At 38.8% G+C, this 12564-nt stretch overlaps 1 protein-coding gene across 6 annotated transcripts in view; it reads left to right on the forward strand.

Moving 5' to 3' along the window:
• SPIRE1 (spire type actin nucleation factor 1) overlaps nt 1–12564 on the forward strand; it is a 129844-nt gene that overhangs the window by 69780 nt on the left and 47500 nt on the right. For all 6 annotated transcript variants that reach the window (XM_035565354.2, XM_035565355.2, XM_035565356.2 and 3 more), the window contains one exon: nt 12394–12519. In XM_035565354.2, coding sequence (XP_035421247.1) covers nt 12394–12519 — 126 coding nt within the window. The remainder of the gene's footprint in view (nt 1–12393; nt 12520–12564) is intronic.

Here is a 12564-nt window from a genome sequence, read left to right on the forward strand (position 1 = left end):
TGGGGAGGCAAAATGAACTGACACAGCTGAGTAGCATCCATTGCTACTAATTGTCGGGACACCCAAAACAATCATATAAAGAAGATATAGCTGATTGGCAAGGGCAGAGGGCTAAGTGCTCCGTCTAAGAGAAGCCAGCTGCACGTGGGGGCAATGCTTCATACACAGCTCTGAGTTTGCCTTGTTTAAAGGCTGTAAAGAAGGCACTTGGAAACCTGTTTAGATGGAAAACAGAGGGTTGTTGTTTTGTTTTGTTTTGTTTTTCTCTTTTCCCTGTGGAGAGAACAAACCCTTCTGTTTTATTTATGTGTTTGCTTCTGGGAAAAAAGAGGATCGAAACTTGACTTTAAACACTAAATAAACTAGGAGTTTGTTTTATTGTTTTTGAGTTCCTGATGGCAAGGAAGAGCAAGACACTTTGAGTGATTGAAGCCAAAAGAGAGAACTATGTTTTTTTGCCTGGCTTACCCTTAGGGCAAAGGAAGCTTGGAGCTGAGACAAGAAGGTCCTAATGAGCAATTGTATTTGCTTTTCCTTTTTGGCGTGCCTGGATTTCTTGAGGTGAACAGTAAGACCAACACTTGTTTTAGATGAGGTTGCCCTAGACAAGATGAGAATTATTTGCTAAGAAATAAAAAAAAACAAGGCTCTTTATGAACTGTTCTCTTCTAATCAATTCACGTTGATCAGTCTACCATATTGCACTGTGTGTAGCAAGCCTCCATCTATGTATTTTACACATTTACATACACTTGCAAAGGTAGATGTAAAGTATCATTGTCCTCAATCCACTACTTAAAATTGAAAGACTATAAGGTGATAATTGAAAACATGGTGGAGAAGAGCCATAGGGTTTGTTTTTTTACAAAAGCTTTGACTTCTGGGGCAGCATGTAATATTAACAAGCAGATGAAAAAACTCTGAAGTTCAGGAGAGTATTAGTCAGCATGATTTATTAAGACTTTTCATGTCTGGACAGAGGAATTGTGTCACAGTAGAAATATTTTTAATGGCTCAGAGGTAAAAAGTAGAAAATATGTTTTCCAGGCAGCACACAAAAAAAAATCAGTAGTTTAATTTTTCCTTTCTGTTTGTAATTTCTTACAAATCTATATAGAAAGTGAAGGGATTCATGTGCCTTAGCATGATCCAGAAAGCTAGGGAAAGCTTGTGTAAATCCCTTTAATGTAATTTTAAAGCTGCTCTGAACATGACAAGTGTTTTAGTGAATTATGTTGATGGACAGGTTTCATTAATTAAAGTGATGTCATTTGGTGTCTTAAAGATTTTTCATTCTGGGCAGTGTAATTGGAGGTCAACACATAGTCGACTTTACTTTGAAATTAACCACTGTTCTCTTTTTAAGAATGTGATGTCAGTCTTCCTAACATTTGAATGTGTTAGTGAGCAAAGGAGGGCGTGCTGGTGGCAACGTGTTGTCCTGGAAATGGTGTCTCGTATTCAGAGCCAAGGCAATTGGCCATGGATTTTCCAATGAAGAGTCCGTCTGACGGTTGCCAAAAGCACCGGGCTGCATGGTGTCAGCTTCAGGAGAAATGCTGAAATCTTCATGCCAGAGCTCCTGGTTGTTTTATATTAGCCTCCAGTTCTGCCATTTTAGGATGAGGAGGCCCTACCTACTGCTTAAGCAGTCTGTCAGTCATGGAGAACCTTTAAGTTCAAACAAATTGCAAAACAGTTGCAAATAACGTACCATTGAACACCAAATTATTTATTTATTTTTAATGATTCCTCCCTGGGTCTACTTTTTGTGACAAGCGCGTGGAGGAGGAAGGAGGGATACGGGAGCTGCCCCCCCCTCCGTGAGGGGCATGGCACCCCTCCCTCTGCCTGCTCAGACTGATCGAGCGATAGGTTAAAGCAGGACGGGTGTTTCTGTCGCCTCCAGGACACTTTCTGCTGTAAAAAACGAGGCTGGAGAGGTCTGTAATCTCCCACCAGATATTAATTCTGCCTGGGTGCGGGGAGCAAACTGCTGAGGTGAGGTAACTGGTGAGGTAACTAGGCCATCCCGCACTAATCTCTGTTGTCTTATGTGCCTACCACAATAACATGATTAGTAATTTTCTTTACCGCTTGGACAGATAAAGATAACCTTTCTCTGAGGTTAATTTGGCAGCCATTGAGGCCTTTTAATAAAGATGCTGCAAGCAAGATGCTTTCTTGGCAGCTCTCTGTTGGTGTCATGCAGAGTTTGAGGGAACTGGAGCCCCCCATTTCTTTCCCCCTCCCTCCGTTTACATTTGAAGTCTTCTTTCTTGTGGGACCCTAATGTATACTTAACGATACCAGTAAGAAGTCCTGTAGAATCACTTCATTTGGGGCTTTTTGACATGACAATAATGTTTTCAGCTATCTTTGCTGGCAAAACAAGCTGCAAGCTTTCACACTCATCAGTTTTACGCTAGGCTCTTTGTAGACATGACGGCACATCCTAAATCCAGTCTACAGCTGTCAACAAACTCCAATTTAGCCATTTTACCAGCATCTTAGATTTGCCCCTCCATCTATCACAGTCAAGCCCTTCTATATGAAACTGATGTTAAACAGGCTTTTGTCTTGCCTAAGGTAGCAAGGTTTGAAATAGATTTTTGCATTTGCATTTCTGGTTACTTGTGTTTTGTTCTTAATTCTTCCTTGTTCTCAAAATAACTGCCCTGAGTTTTATCCCTCAAAACTGTCTCTCTCATGAAAAATGTTGGTACAAAAAAGAGTTACCTAAGAGAAACAATTGGTTTTTGACTAAATACAGGAGAGTGCTCTGCAGTGATCGCCTCTTTGATAACCTTACTCTCCATGGATTGAGGTCACTACAGTATTAATTACCACCCAGAGATTCAATTCCTTTTTATATTTCTTCTTTGGAAGGCATTGGTAAACATATCATGAAAAGGCATCTATTTCAACGGACATGTAGTAGACGCCTCTGCAAGTGCCAGTGGTTTTAAAGCTAACTTTGAAGTTGAAAAACTGAGCTGGGAGTTCCTGCCTCCCTTGCAGAGATACGTCTTTCATGATATGTAACTGAGAACAGGTAAATAATTATCTGTGGCACAGGTCCTTAGAATACTTGGCATGAAATGGTTTAATTATTTTGAGAGCTCTGTTTGAAAACAAAGCTCTCATGCAGTGGTTGACTGGAGAATTAGGAAAGTCATTAGCCTCTCTCCATTTTCTCCTTTTCCCTTCATATAATAAGCTTTTGGTGAAGGGCTAGCTCGTAGCTTGGTTGTGGTGTGTGTATGTATGTTTTTTGTTTTTCCTTAAATCTTCTCTCTGTATCCCTTTAACTGTCAAACGTTTGTTTCCGCAAGACTCTTTCGTGGATAAGAACGGTAAGGGTTACGTGATGTGGTTGCAATAACTTAAAGTGCAAAATTATTTTATCTGATTTAAAAGCAATGTAATAAGAGTTGGGAATACCCATCAGATAATTAAAAGCATGTTTTTTTCTGTTCCAGTGCTTTTTTTTTTGTTTTTTTTGAGAATGTAAAGGAATTTCCTTTCAAAATAATGCTTAACATTTTCAAGTGCCAGTAATTATCTTTAAAAATACAACATATTTTGTTTGGTTTTGCAATCAGAGACTGGCCATGGCTTTGCTTTCTTCCACAAGTGGCATATTTTGACATAAGGAAGCTCACTTATAGTAAAAAAAAAATAGGGAAGAATAAATTCTTCTGAATATAGTTTGTTAGCAAGAGAGGATATCTCGTGCTTTCTATCTTTGGGTTCTCATCTTCTGTTATGTATTTTTTGGCCTTGTTAGAAAGAAAGACTCATTCCTATCCTCCCAACGAGTCATGATATTAAAATAAAATTTATGTTAATAAATTTTAAGACTGGGGCAAGAGGTCAGCCTTTATTTTGTCCTAGAATCTCCACAGTCTCTTAATTAGAAATAATGAACATTACATTTCATATGTACTCCTATGAGTTCAGGACCTAAGATTTCCGGAAAAAATTCCAATTACTACAAGATGTGTAATAACTCACTACAGTTGTCCAATACAGATTTTCATATGGAGATTGCAAGCTTTTTGGCAAATAGAAGTGCAAATGAACCCACAAAGCAGAGATATAATGGAAATATAACGTACCATTCCATATGTTTTTTTGATCCAAAATTTGTTTATTTTCTTAATCAGAAAAGCTTCCTGACCAGTTCAGTTAGCTTTGTATCCGGCAAAAGAGAAATGATAATTCAGAGTGTCACAAAGATGAGAGAATGCGTGCAGGCTGTGAGGGACCTACTGCGATGCAGCCCCTGTAGTGACTGCAGTCTCCATAGCGTAGACTTGGTGTCGTTTTGGGTATATGAAGAGGCCTTGAATGTTTGTCAGAGTGGTGGTTCTACTTCTGCTGCTGCCACTGGCAAGAAATGTGTGGAGGCCAAGAAAAGCTTTAGAGCTGCCTATCCCTCACCTCTCTGAGCAGTCAGGGCAGTATAAACACCATCTGCAGCCCCTACAGGTGGTTAATCCCACCTATGTATAGGACGTATGTCAAACCCACTGATGCTGGATAATTCAATTTCTAGTAATTACCATACTAGAGGCAATTTCCAGGAATAACGTGTGCATAGAGGAAGTGGACAAAAAGCTCTCCACCACCTGAAATAGGGTGAATTGAGGAGAAAATAACACCTTTTGAGTTCCATCTTATTGGATATCTTATTTTGCTTGAATAAGCAAGGATATGTATTTGGTTCAGAAATACAGTATTTTATTTCTGATGAAAATACAATACATTGTGGACTAAATAATTTCCTTCAAATTTATCTTAAAGTAGCATATGTTTTAAGTATTAACATTTATGTAACTGATTTGTTTTATAAGACAATTGCAATGGAGATTCAATGGCTAAAAATTTTAAGCATACTTTCTTAGAAGAAGAGGAGGAAGAATTTTTCTGTAGGCTTTCTGGTGCCATCAGTTTCAAGACTTGATTTCCCTGACAAAGGTGCTACAAATAAGGAGTATGGCATACATAAAGGAATAGGTTTCCATATGCTGAGATCTAACGAAAGCAAAATGAGACTGGTTAGAAGTTGCTGGATTTATTCATTGGGAGTGAAGTTTAAAAGCTTGTTATGTTTAGTAATGCAGGTTGTTTGGTTATGCAGCTGGAAATCTGTTTTTTGGATAGGAATAAAAAGTCATGCTTCAGGACAAGACATGAAAGCAAATTATTATTATGCCTACCAAGAGAAGTTTCAGTGCTTTACATAAAAATAAACAAGCTTCCCACACACATACGTTTTAAAGCTCTGTACACGAACTGTAAATTGCTGCCCAGGAAAGTGCATGTTTTTATTTTAGCTGATATATTTTAATTGGTTTTTAAGTGGCTCATGAATAAAACTGCTTTACATTAATACACTGTCTGGTACTTACTGAGTATGCAAACATCTGAACTGTTTAATAATGAGATTAATGGGCATTATTGAAGAATTGGTGTAGAAACAACCTTTTCCGCAGTATTCTCCCCTTTCTTTTCTATATGTATCAGTGAGATTTAGTTTCTGATTTAAGAGTCATTCCCAGCTATTTTGTTGCCTTTTGATAATTTTTTTCCCTCTTTTTATTCTTCACTGCTTTTCCAGAGATGCCCTGTTTTGTTCAGGCAGCACCCTGAACACACTGACTGCTTTCTGTGTTCGTGTGGAGGCCTGGGGAGAGGGAAATAGAGGAGGGCGTCTATGCTGTTCTCATTCTCTGCCACGTACACTGAGCATCCGGGTACAAAACCAACTCTCTTCTCTTCTCTGCTGAGCAGAAGCACTAGGTCCAATAAGAAGGCACCTGCCAGTCCTAAGGAGGACCTGAGAAGCATGTCTGACAGCCATACAAGATCACATTGCAGGGCTGCAACTCTTTGCTATCAGTTGTTCGGGTCTAAGTTATTTAATAATGTAAAGGGTGTTTCCACAGTTTAATGGGCTGCTAGTTAAACAACTGTACAGGTGACCCTGGTAATATGTACAGACACTCCCCTTCTCCTTTAATTATCCGATTTTATCACGTTTCCCCATCTACGCTTCTGCTCCACTTCTGAAGCGAGCTTTCTTACCGAGATGCCTCCATCCCATCCTTCACGCTGCTGCTCTGCAGGAAAGGCAGATAAATGCGTGAGTGGTGCAGATGAGAGCTGCTGAGTGTACACAGAGCTGTTGCCTTGTTATGAGGCAGACAGCTTTAGAAAATGGTTGCTGCTGACAGGCTAACTAGTGGCTTTGCTGTATGTTGCAGGGGTTGACATTTACTGTAGAAAAAAGGGGAAAAATATCATTTGCAGGATTTCACCCTTTCTCATCAATAATCCCATTGATGTTCCACTGAATAGTCAAAGAACAAGAGCTAGCAAATTCAGATTGCTGCATATTTATATTATTAATTCCTCCATTATTCTGCTAAGGAACAACGGAGCACAGTTTCTCTGAAACTGGGAGAGAATGCAGAATTGCTTTTCACTTAATTGGCTCCTTTGAAACAAGCTCCTTTGGGAAGCAGGATGTTGTTAGTCCAGAGGCACTGCAAAAAAAAACAGGCTAGCAATACACATAACACATTCTAGCACAGCTGTATGCTGGGGGTATATTTGAGGTGTAATAATAGCTAAATAGCTTTCAAGAAGAAATGTGAATTTACATGAATGCAGCTTTGTCAAAAAGTCTGCAGTAGCATATAAAATTAGTTAGATGTGTAAAAATTAATGTTGTCAAATTGTCTGGTGGAAATACCTTCTCACAAAAATATACGCTGACCTTCATTTGAAGTCTTTATTTTGATGGTCAAAAAGTCAAGTTACTTAGGAAGCTAACAAAGAGTAAGAATAAGGATCACTGGGCATGAAAAATATGGGATCAGGCTGACAAATCGTCTGTAATGTATACAGTAGTGCGATTTCCCTTTCTTAACACCCGTGAAAGTTTTAAATGCTGTCAGAAGTGTTAGCAATTGTGTTCAGTATTCGTGAGACTTTTTTTTTTCCTAAATATGGCATCATGTAAATGTAACAGAATGAAAATCATCCTCACCTTTAATTTGTTTCTGTTGTTGGAAAAGGTTCAAGTTTATAAATGAGACAACTCAATGAGGTGTTAGTTTTGTGTTGCTGTCTTATTGAAATTTTATCAAGATTGTCATCGCTGCTTAAATTGTCTCGTATCGAGAAGAATTAGTGAGGCCTATTTTCAAACAGTTATGAAATGTACTAAAGTGAATCATCACACTCAGCTTCTGAAGACAATTGGTACCTGTAAGAAATGTCAGGATGGATATTCTTTTTAGAAGAAAATAGTTGAGGAGAGTCCTTTGCTGTGCACCAGTTTCATACCGAGTGTTGCTGAACTTCTCAAGTTTTGCTTTTCTATTTTCAAAGATAAATTCAAAAATAAATACACATTTCAGTGTATGAAATGGTACTTTAGCCTTCCCAAACACAGTCTACCCACATGAATCTTTCTCTTTTTCTTCCGCACCGAACTAAGTTTTGATTCAGGAGAGCATTTGCAAATGTTTGTTAGCCCATTCCTGTTTGACATTTAAGTTTATATGTAAATAATTTGCTTGAAGCCTTAATCCTCAGAGTTTTGTTAAATGCAGTAGCTTTGCTGATGCGTTTAGTTTTTCATATTAGAAAAATCACTGAGGTGAAAATGCATATGTTAGGCCATTTTGTGGGGAGGACTGACTTCTGATCGCGTGTAATAGAGTTGTTAAGAACTACACAGCTTTTCTCTTGTCCACCTCAAAGCAATGGAAAACATGATGAAAACAACAAATCCCTGCATGAGGGGAAAGCCTTACCGGATTGCTAGGGAGCACTTTAATAATGAGGTAGGTCTGCTTGACACCACAAACAGTAGCTATTTGCCTCACTTTTCACAAATTGCCTCTTCCTTGAGGTGTGTGAAATTAATTAGGAACTCACACGTTGAGCAATTGGACATTCCACTGCACTTGCGACTGATCATTTGAAATATCTATGTAAAATTTATAAAAGGCTCTGAAGGTAGCTTTACGGGAATAGTAACTTTCTCTGAATACCTTGTGTACTTTCCGTGAATTTGTTCATTGATTTTGTGGATTAATAGCTGACTCTGCTTCCATTCCTTTTGTATTATCACAGTCTTACCTCATTAGTCTTCCCCTGAAGTCCTTTATCACAGTACCTCAGGGATCAGCTCATCCTTGGCCCACTGCTGTTACAAGCCATGGAGCCAGGGGCAAATCTCTGCCCAGAAAGCTCAGGAGAGCAGCAGGTAGGTGAGTGGCTCCAGGTCTTGTGAAACCTGCCTCAAAACTTGCACTGAGCAGAAGTCCCTTGTACAAAGCACGAGTGTGGTTGTAGCAGGCAGGACCATCTTCCAGACTCCTGTCAAACCACATCTAGGTGCTCTGAACAGTCCATCCCTTTAACTTTATTCTGGATAATAAAGCTAAGCAAGTGCTAGGTTGACTTTACAAATACGCAGGTGTTGTTTCAAGCAAGATTGTCTGCTTTTCAATGCCAGGCAGGTGGCTCCTTGAAGTTCACATTCATAGGAATAAAATTATATGTATATATATATTTTAAACAAAACAAATCCCTACCCCCAAATAATCACAAGGTCTGGTTCATCTGCACAGAGAGAAAATCTTTCTGAAAGTAACTTTGACTTGGGAGGACATCTCAAGCTGAGTTTTATTCTCGGAGCCTGTTGCAACGGTGTGCTGCAGAGGATGAGGCTGATGCCCAGTCCAGTTGCATGTTCAGTGATCTGTTGGTTACAAGTCCTTTCTCCTAGTTGGCTAAGGAAAAAGTACGTATTTTAAGTCCTATGTTAATACTCCAGGGCTTTAAAATCACTTAACAAGCCTGGCATTTGCAGCCTGGTAGTGCGTTTTGCATAATATCAATAGCTTGCCTTTGTGTCCCATGGGAAAAAAAAGAGATCCTCTGTGGCGCATTCATTCAGGCGCTCTGCCCAAGATGATTGCAAGTGGAAACTGTTTGTCTTTCGAAATCTGAATTCCAACAAGCCAGGTGTTTTGGTAAAGTTTGCAGTATCTATTTAGCCAAACAGAAGGTTTTGCAAAACCTATCTGGATTTTAGCGGATGAGTCTGCTGTGAGAATTCATTGTAATTTTGTGTAGTCCCTAATATTGAAATGCATCCAAGAAGTGCTGTTTGATCTCTTCTGATGGTTAAATTGTGATTTCTGTTAACGCTGGTTTGGCTTGATGTGCTCTGTTTCCTAGTCAATTGAGGGTGAATTTGGACAGAGGAGCTGGCAAGGCTCCGGTATTTACATAATGCCTTTTTTCTGTGAACCCTGAATGTGGATGGAAACAGTCTCTAATCTTCTTAGTGATCTAAGCAAAGATTGAATACTTTGGGTCAAGCTGGTTTTTGGATAGGCTTAGTTAAGGAAAAAAAAAAAAAGAAGAAAAAAAATCCCAGTTCTTCACAGTGATTACAAATGGAAATACTACGGACCGACCCATTTCGGGAGTTGATAATATTTTTGATATTCCACCAGTTTGCAAAATCGTCATTTGATTTCACCCATACTGTGTGAGACTTCTTGGAAGCAGAACAAGCAGCCCTTGTGTTAAGCTCTGGGCGCTGGTCACGTTCGTTCCCCGTAGGATAGTTTTAGGTTGTATCATGAGGGATGAAAAGGCAAGTGTCAGAATAAGCAGGGTACAGAGGCTTCCCTTCCTTGACGAGCGTTGAATGGCTGGAAAAGACTGGAGACCTGCAGTCCTGCACCACGACTGCTATGACATGGTAAGGGGAGGAGGAGCTCCTTAGGTGGCTGTGCTTTCCTAACTCAGATATTAAAACGTTCTGGCTGACTTCTGTGGTGCATTTCGGAAACGTAGCTTTTCAGACACTACTACCATCAAATTAAAGATGGGATTAAAAAAAGCACAAGTGTATAAATATGCTAAACTTAGGCTAGAAATGTCACGTTTCACACTTGGTGTGCCTTGACTGCCTACATTTTTATTTCTGAACAACATTCAAGTGTAATAGATCCCAGTGAAGAAAAATCAGTCTGGCTTATTTGCATTTTCCTTTTTCTTCAGGCTCACCTTCCGCTATCCAAAAAATTGTGCTAAGTCATTTAATGTTACCACAAGGGTGTTGTGTTTTTTATGTAGTGCGTCTTCACATGACCTAAGATCACTCAGATACTGATTTTTCACAACATGAAAGTTAGTAGGAGCTACTGGGCCTCTTCTAATCTCTGCATTCGAATGTTGACAAACCAAATGGTTGATTTCTTATGTGGTTATGTTTCTGATGGCTTTTGCAGCAGGCATTTAATTTTACTTTTTGCTTTACTTCATGTTCAATAATAGAATCATGATTATATCCATCCCCTGCTTGAACTTGCCACTGCTGCATTTCATTAACTTGCTGAATATTTGATGCAAATTGTTTCTAATTAACATGCTTCTAAATAAAGAAAAAAGGCGTTCTTAAAAACCTGTCTGCAATCTGAATAAATAAAGTTTTATTCTTTCCTATGAAGACCTGTGCCATTTTAGGACTTTTTTGAAATTGCTATTGTTATTATCCCATTATAGTTATTATTATTCCTGTAAGTGGTGTATTGTAGAATGAAATCCTTTTTATCTGTGCTGTAGTTAATAACTAGAAATAGCTTACCCTAAACATAGTAAGGCAGGTAAGGACATGATTAGTTATTGAGAGAAAGGAACACAAATTAACCATACTCTGAATTTGATGTGTTTTAATGAAGTATAATTCTGACTTTTCATTAGGTCAAGGGAAATACCTAAACAGCTTCTCTCTTTGTAGTATATGTTGTCACTGTAGCACACATTAGAGACACGTCTGTTTCATTGTTTCTCCCTTTACCTGCAAAGGAGAAGATAAGATTTGCTAAAAAAAATAAAATAAAAAATGTTAGCTTTGGCACTCTGATTACACAGAAATAAATGTGAAGTGTGTAACAAAATTTTGATTGTCATCACAAAGCAGCATAAAATTTGAAAGCAGTGAATTGAGGGTAGCTTTTGAATGTCCGCCTTACTTTCCTTAGATATAAGGAAAGTATATGGGAAAGAAGGAAAAAATATATATGTACACTTTCCATATATATGTATATGTATGTCCTTTTTTTTAGGGCTAAAAGGATTTAAATATACATACACACATGTGGTTACAACAATCAGAGCAGGATATTGCAGGAGTCCAGATGGTGCTTGTGAAATTTTATCGAGTTGATCAAATCTGACCGTCGGACTCTGTATTGTTACACTAATTGGAAGAAATCAAAAATAACAAAGAGGTTGCGGCCCTAGAAAGCAATTTGTCAGCGAGATTAAGCCAATCTAAGTGTGACTGCAATCCGAAGAAATTGTTCAGCCCATCCTCCCTTCCCCTCTCACTCCCTGTTTTGGCAGGGTGTTCCCGTTGCTCCTTTTTGCCTGCGCTACTGCACATGCGTATGAGCCATGAAGAATAATTCTCCCCTGCCCTGCCTCCTTCACTGTGTTAATTTTTGTCTGAGTGAGGAGTCCCCTCCAAGTTAGGGCACAAACTCAGGTGCCAGCATAAGGGCATCAGTGGGAGCCTGTGGCCAGAGGCCTCAGGATCATGCCTTGTAGTGTCAGCATGGATTTAAATCAGATCAAAAATAACATGAAAATGCAGCCTGAGCTTTACTGGTACTGCGCCCTTTGTGACCACAATGTTCGCTGTAATGCAGGAGAGATTTAGAGAAATATGCCACTAGGCTAATTAAGGGCTCTTCTCCTAAAGAGGCTTTTGTTTCAAGCCTTACTTCTGGAGATCTTCTCAGTGTAGCCACCTATTTCCTCAGGTTCTGGCTTGATCATTGTTTTAGCTCTAGCTGTTATGAAACCACAGTAACAAGGCAAATTTTAAAGCCTTGTTTAAGATTTTATTTTATTTTAATATAGACACCAGTACCATATATGACACGGGTATTTTAGTTTTGGTATTGGGAATTTTTTGGTATTAAGACTTTAGCAAATTAATTATAGACGTTATTTTGTTGTTCTGTCTGTTTCCAGCAGATTTCTGTGAAGAATACTTACAGGTGATGAATAGGACTTAGGGGATGTTGTAAGCAAAAGATTACATCTACCAGCATCAGTGCTGATCTATTCTATTATACTCCTCTTCATGAAACTCATGAATATAAAACAAATGGGAGCAGAAAAACTAGAAAATGCACCCCAGTTTCCACCTAAGTTTAAACGTTTTTCATGGATTTTTGTGCCCTAAATATCCCATTGTGTTCTCGTTCATGTTATCTCATGCTCTGTAGCAATAATTAAAGCAATGAGGCATTGTTTGTAATTGCTGTTTATTTTTCTCTCTAGCTGTGTGCTGCCCACCTGCCAACCCGATCAGAGGCAGCGAACCACTATCAAGCAGTATGTCGGGCTCTGTTTGCTGAAACAATGGAGCTGTACACTTTCTTGGCCAAAATTAAAAGTGCAAAAGAGGTAAGTTTTTGAATCTGTTATAATGTGATTTAGGCTTACAGAATC

This window comes from Cygnus atratus, chromosome 2 (assembly GCF_013377495.2).
Source record: "Cygnus atratus isolate AKBS03 ecotype Queensland, Australia chromosome 2, CAtr_DNAZoo_HiC_assembly, whole genome shotgun sequence".
NCBI classification, from domain to species: Eukaryota; Metazoa; Chordata; class Aves; order Anseriformes; family Anatidae; genus Cygnus; species Cygnus atratus.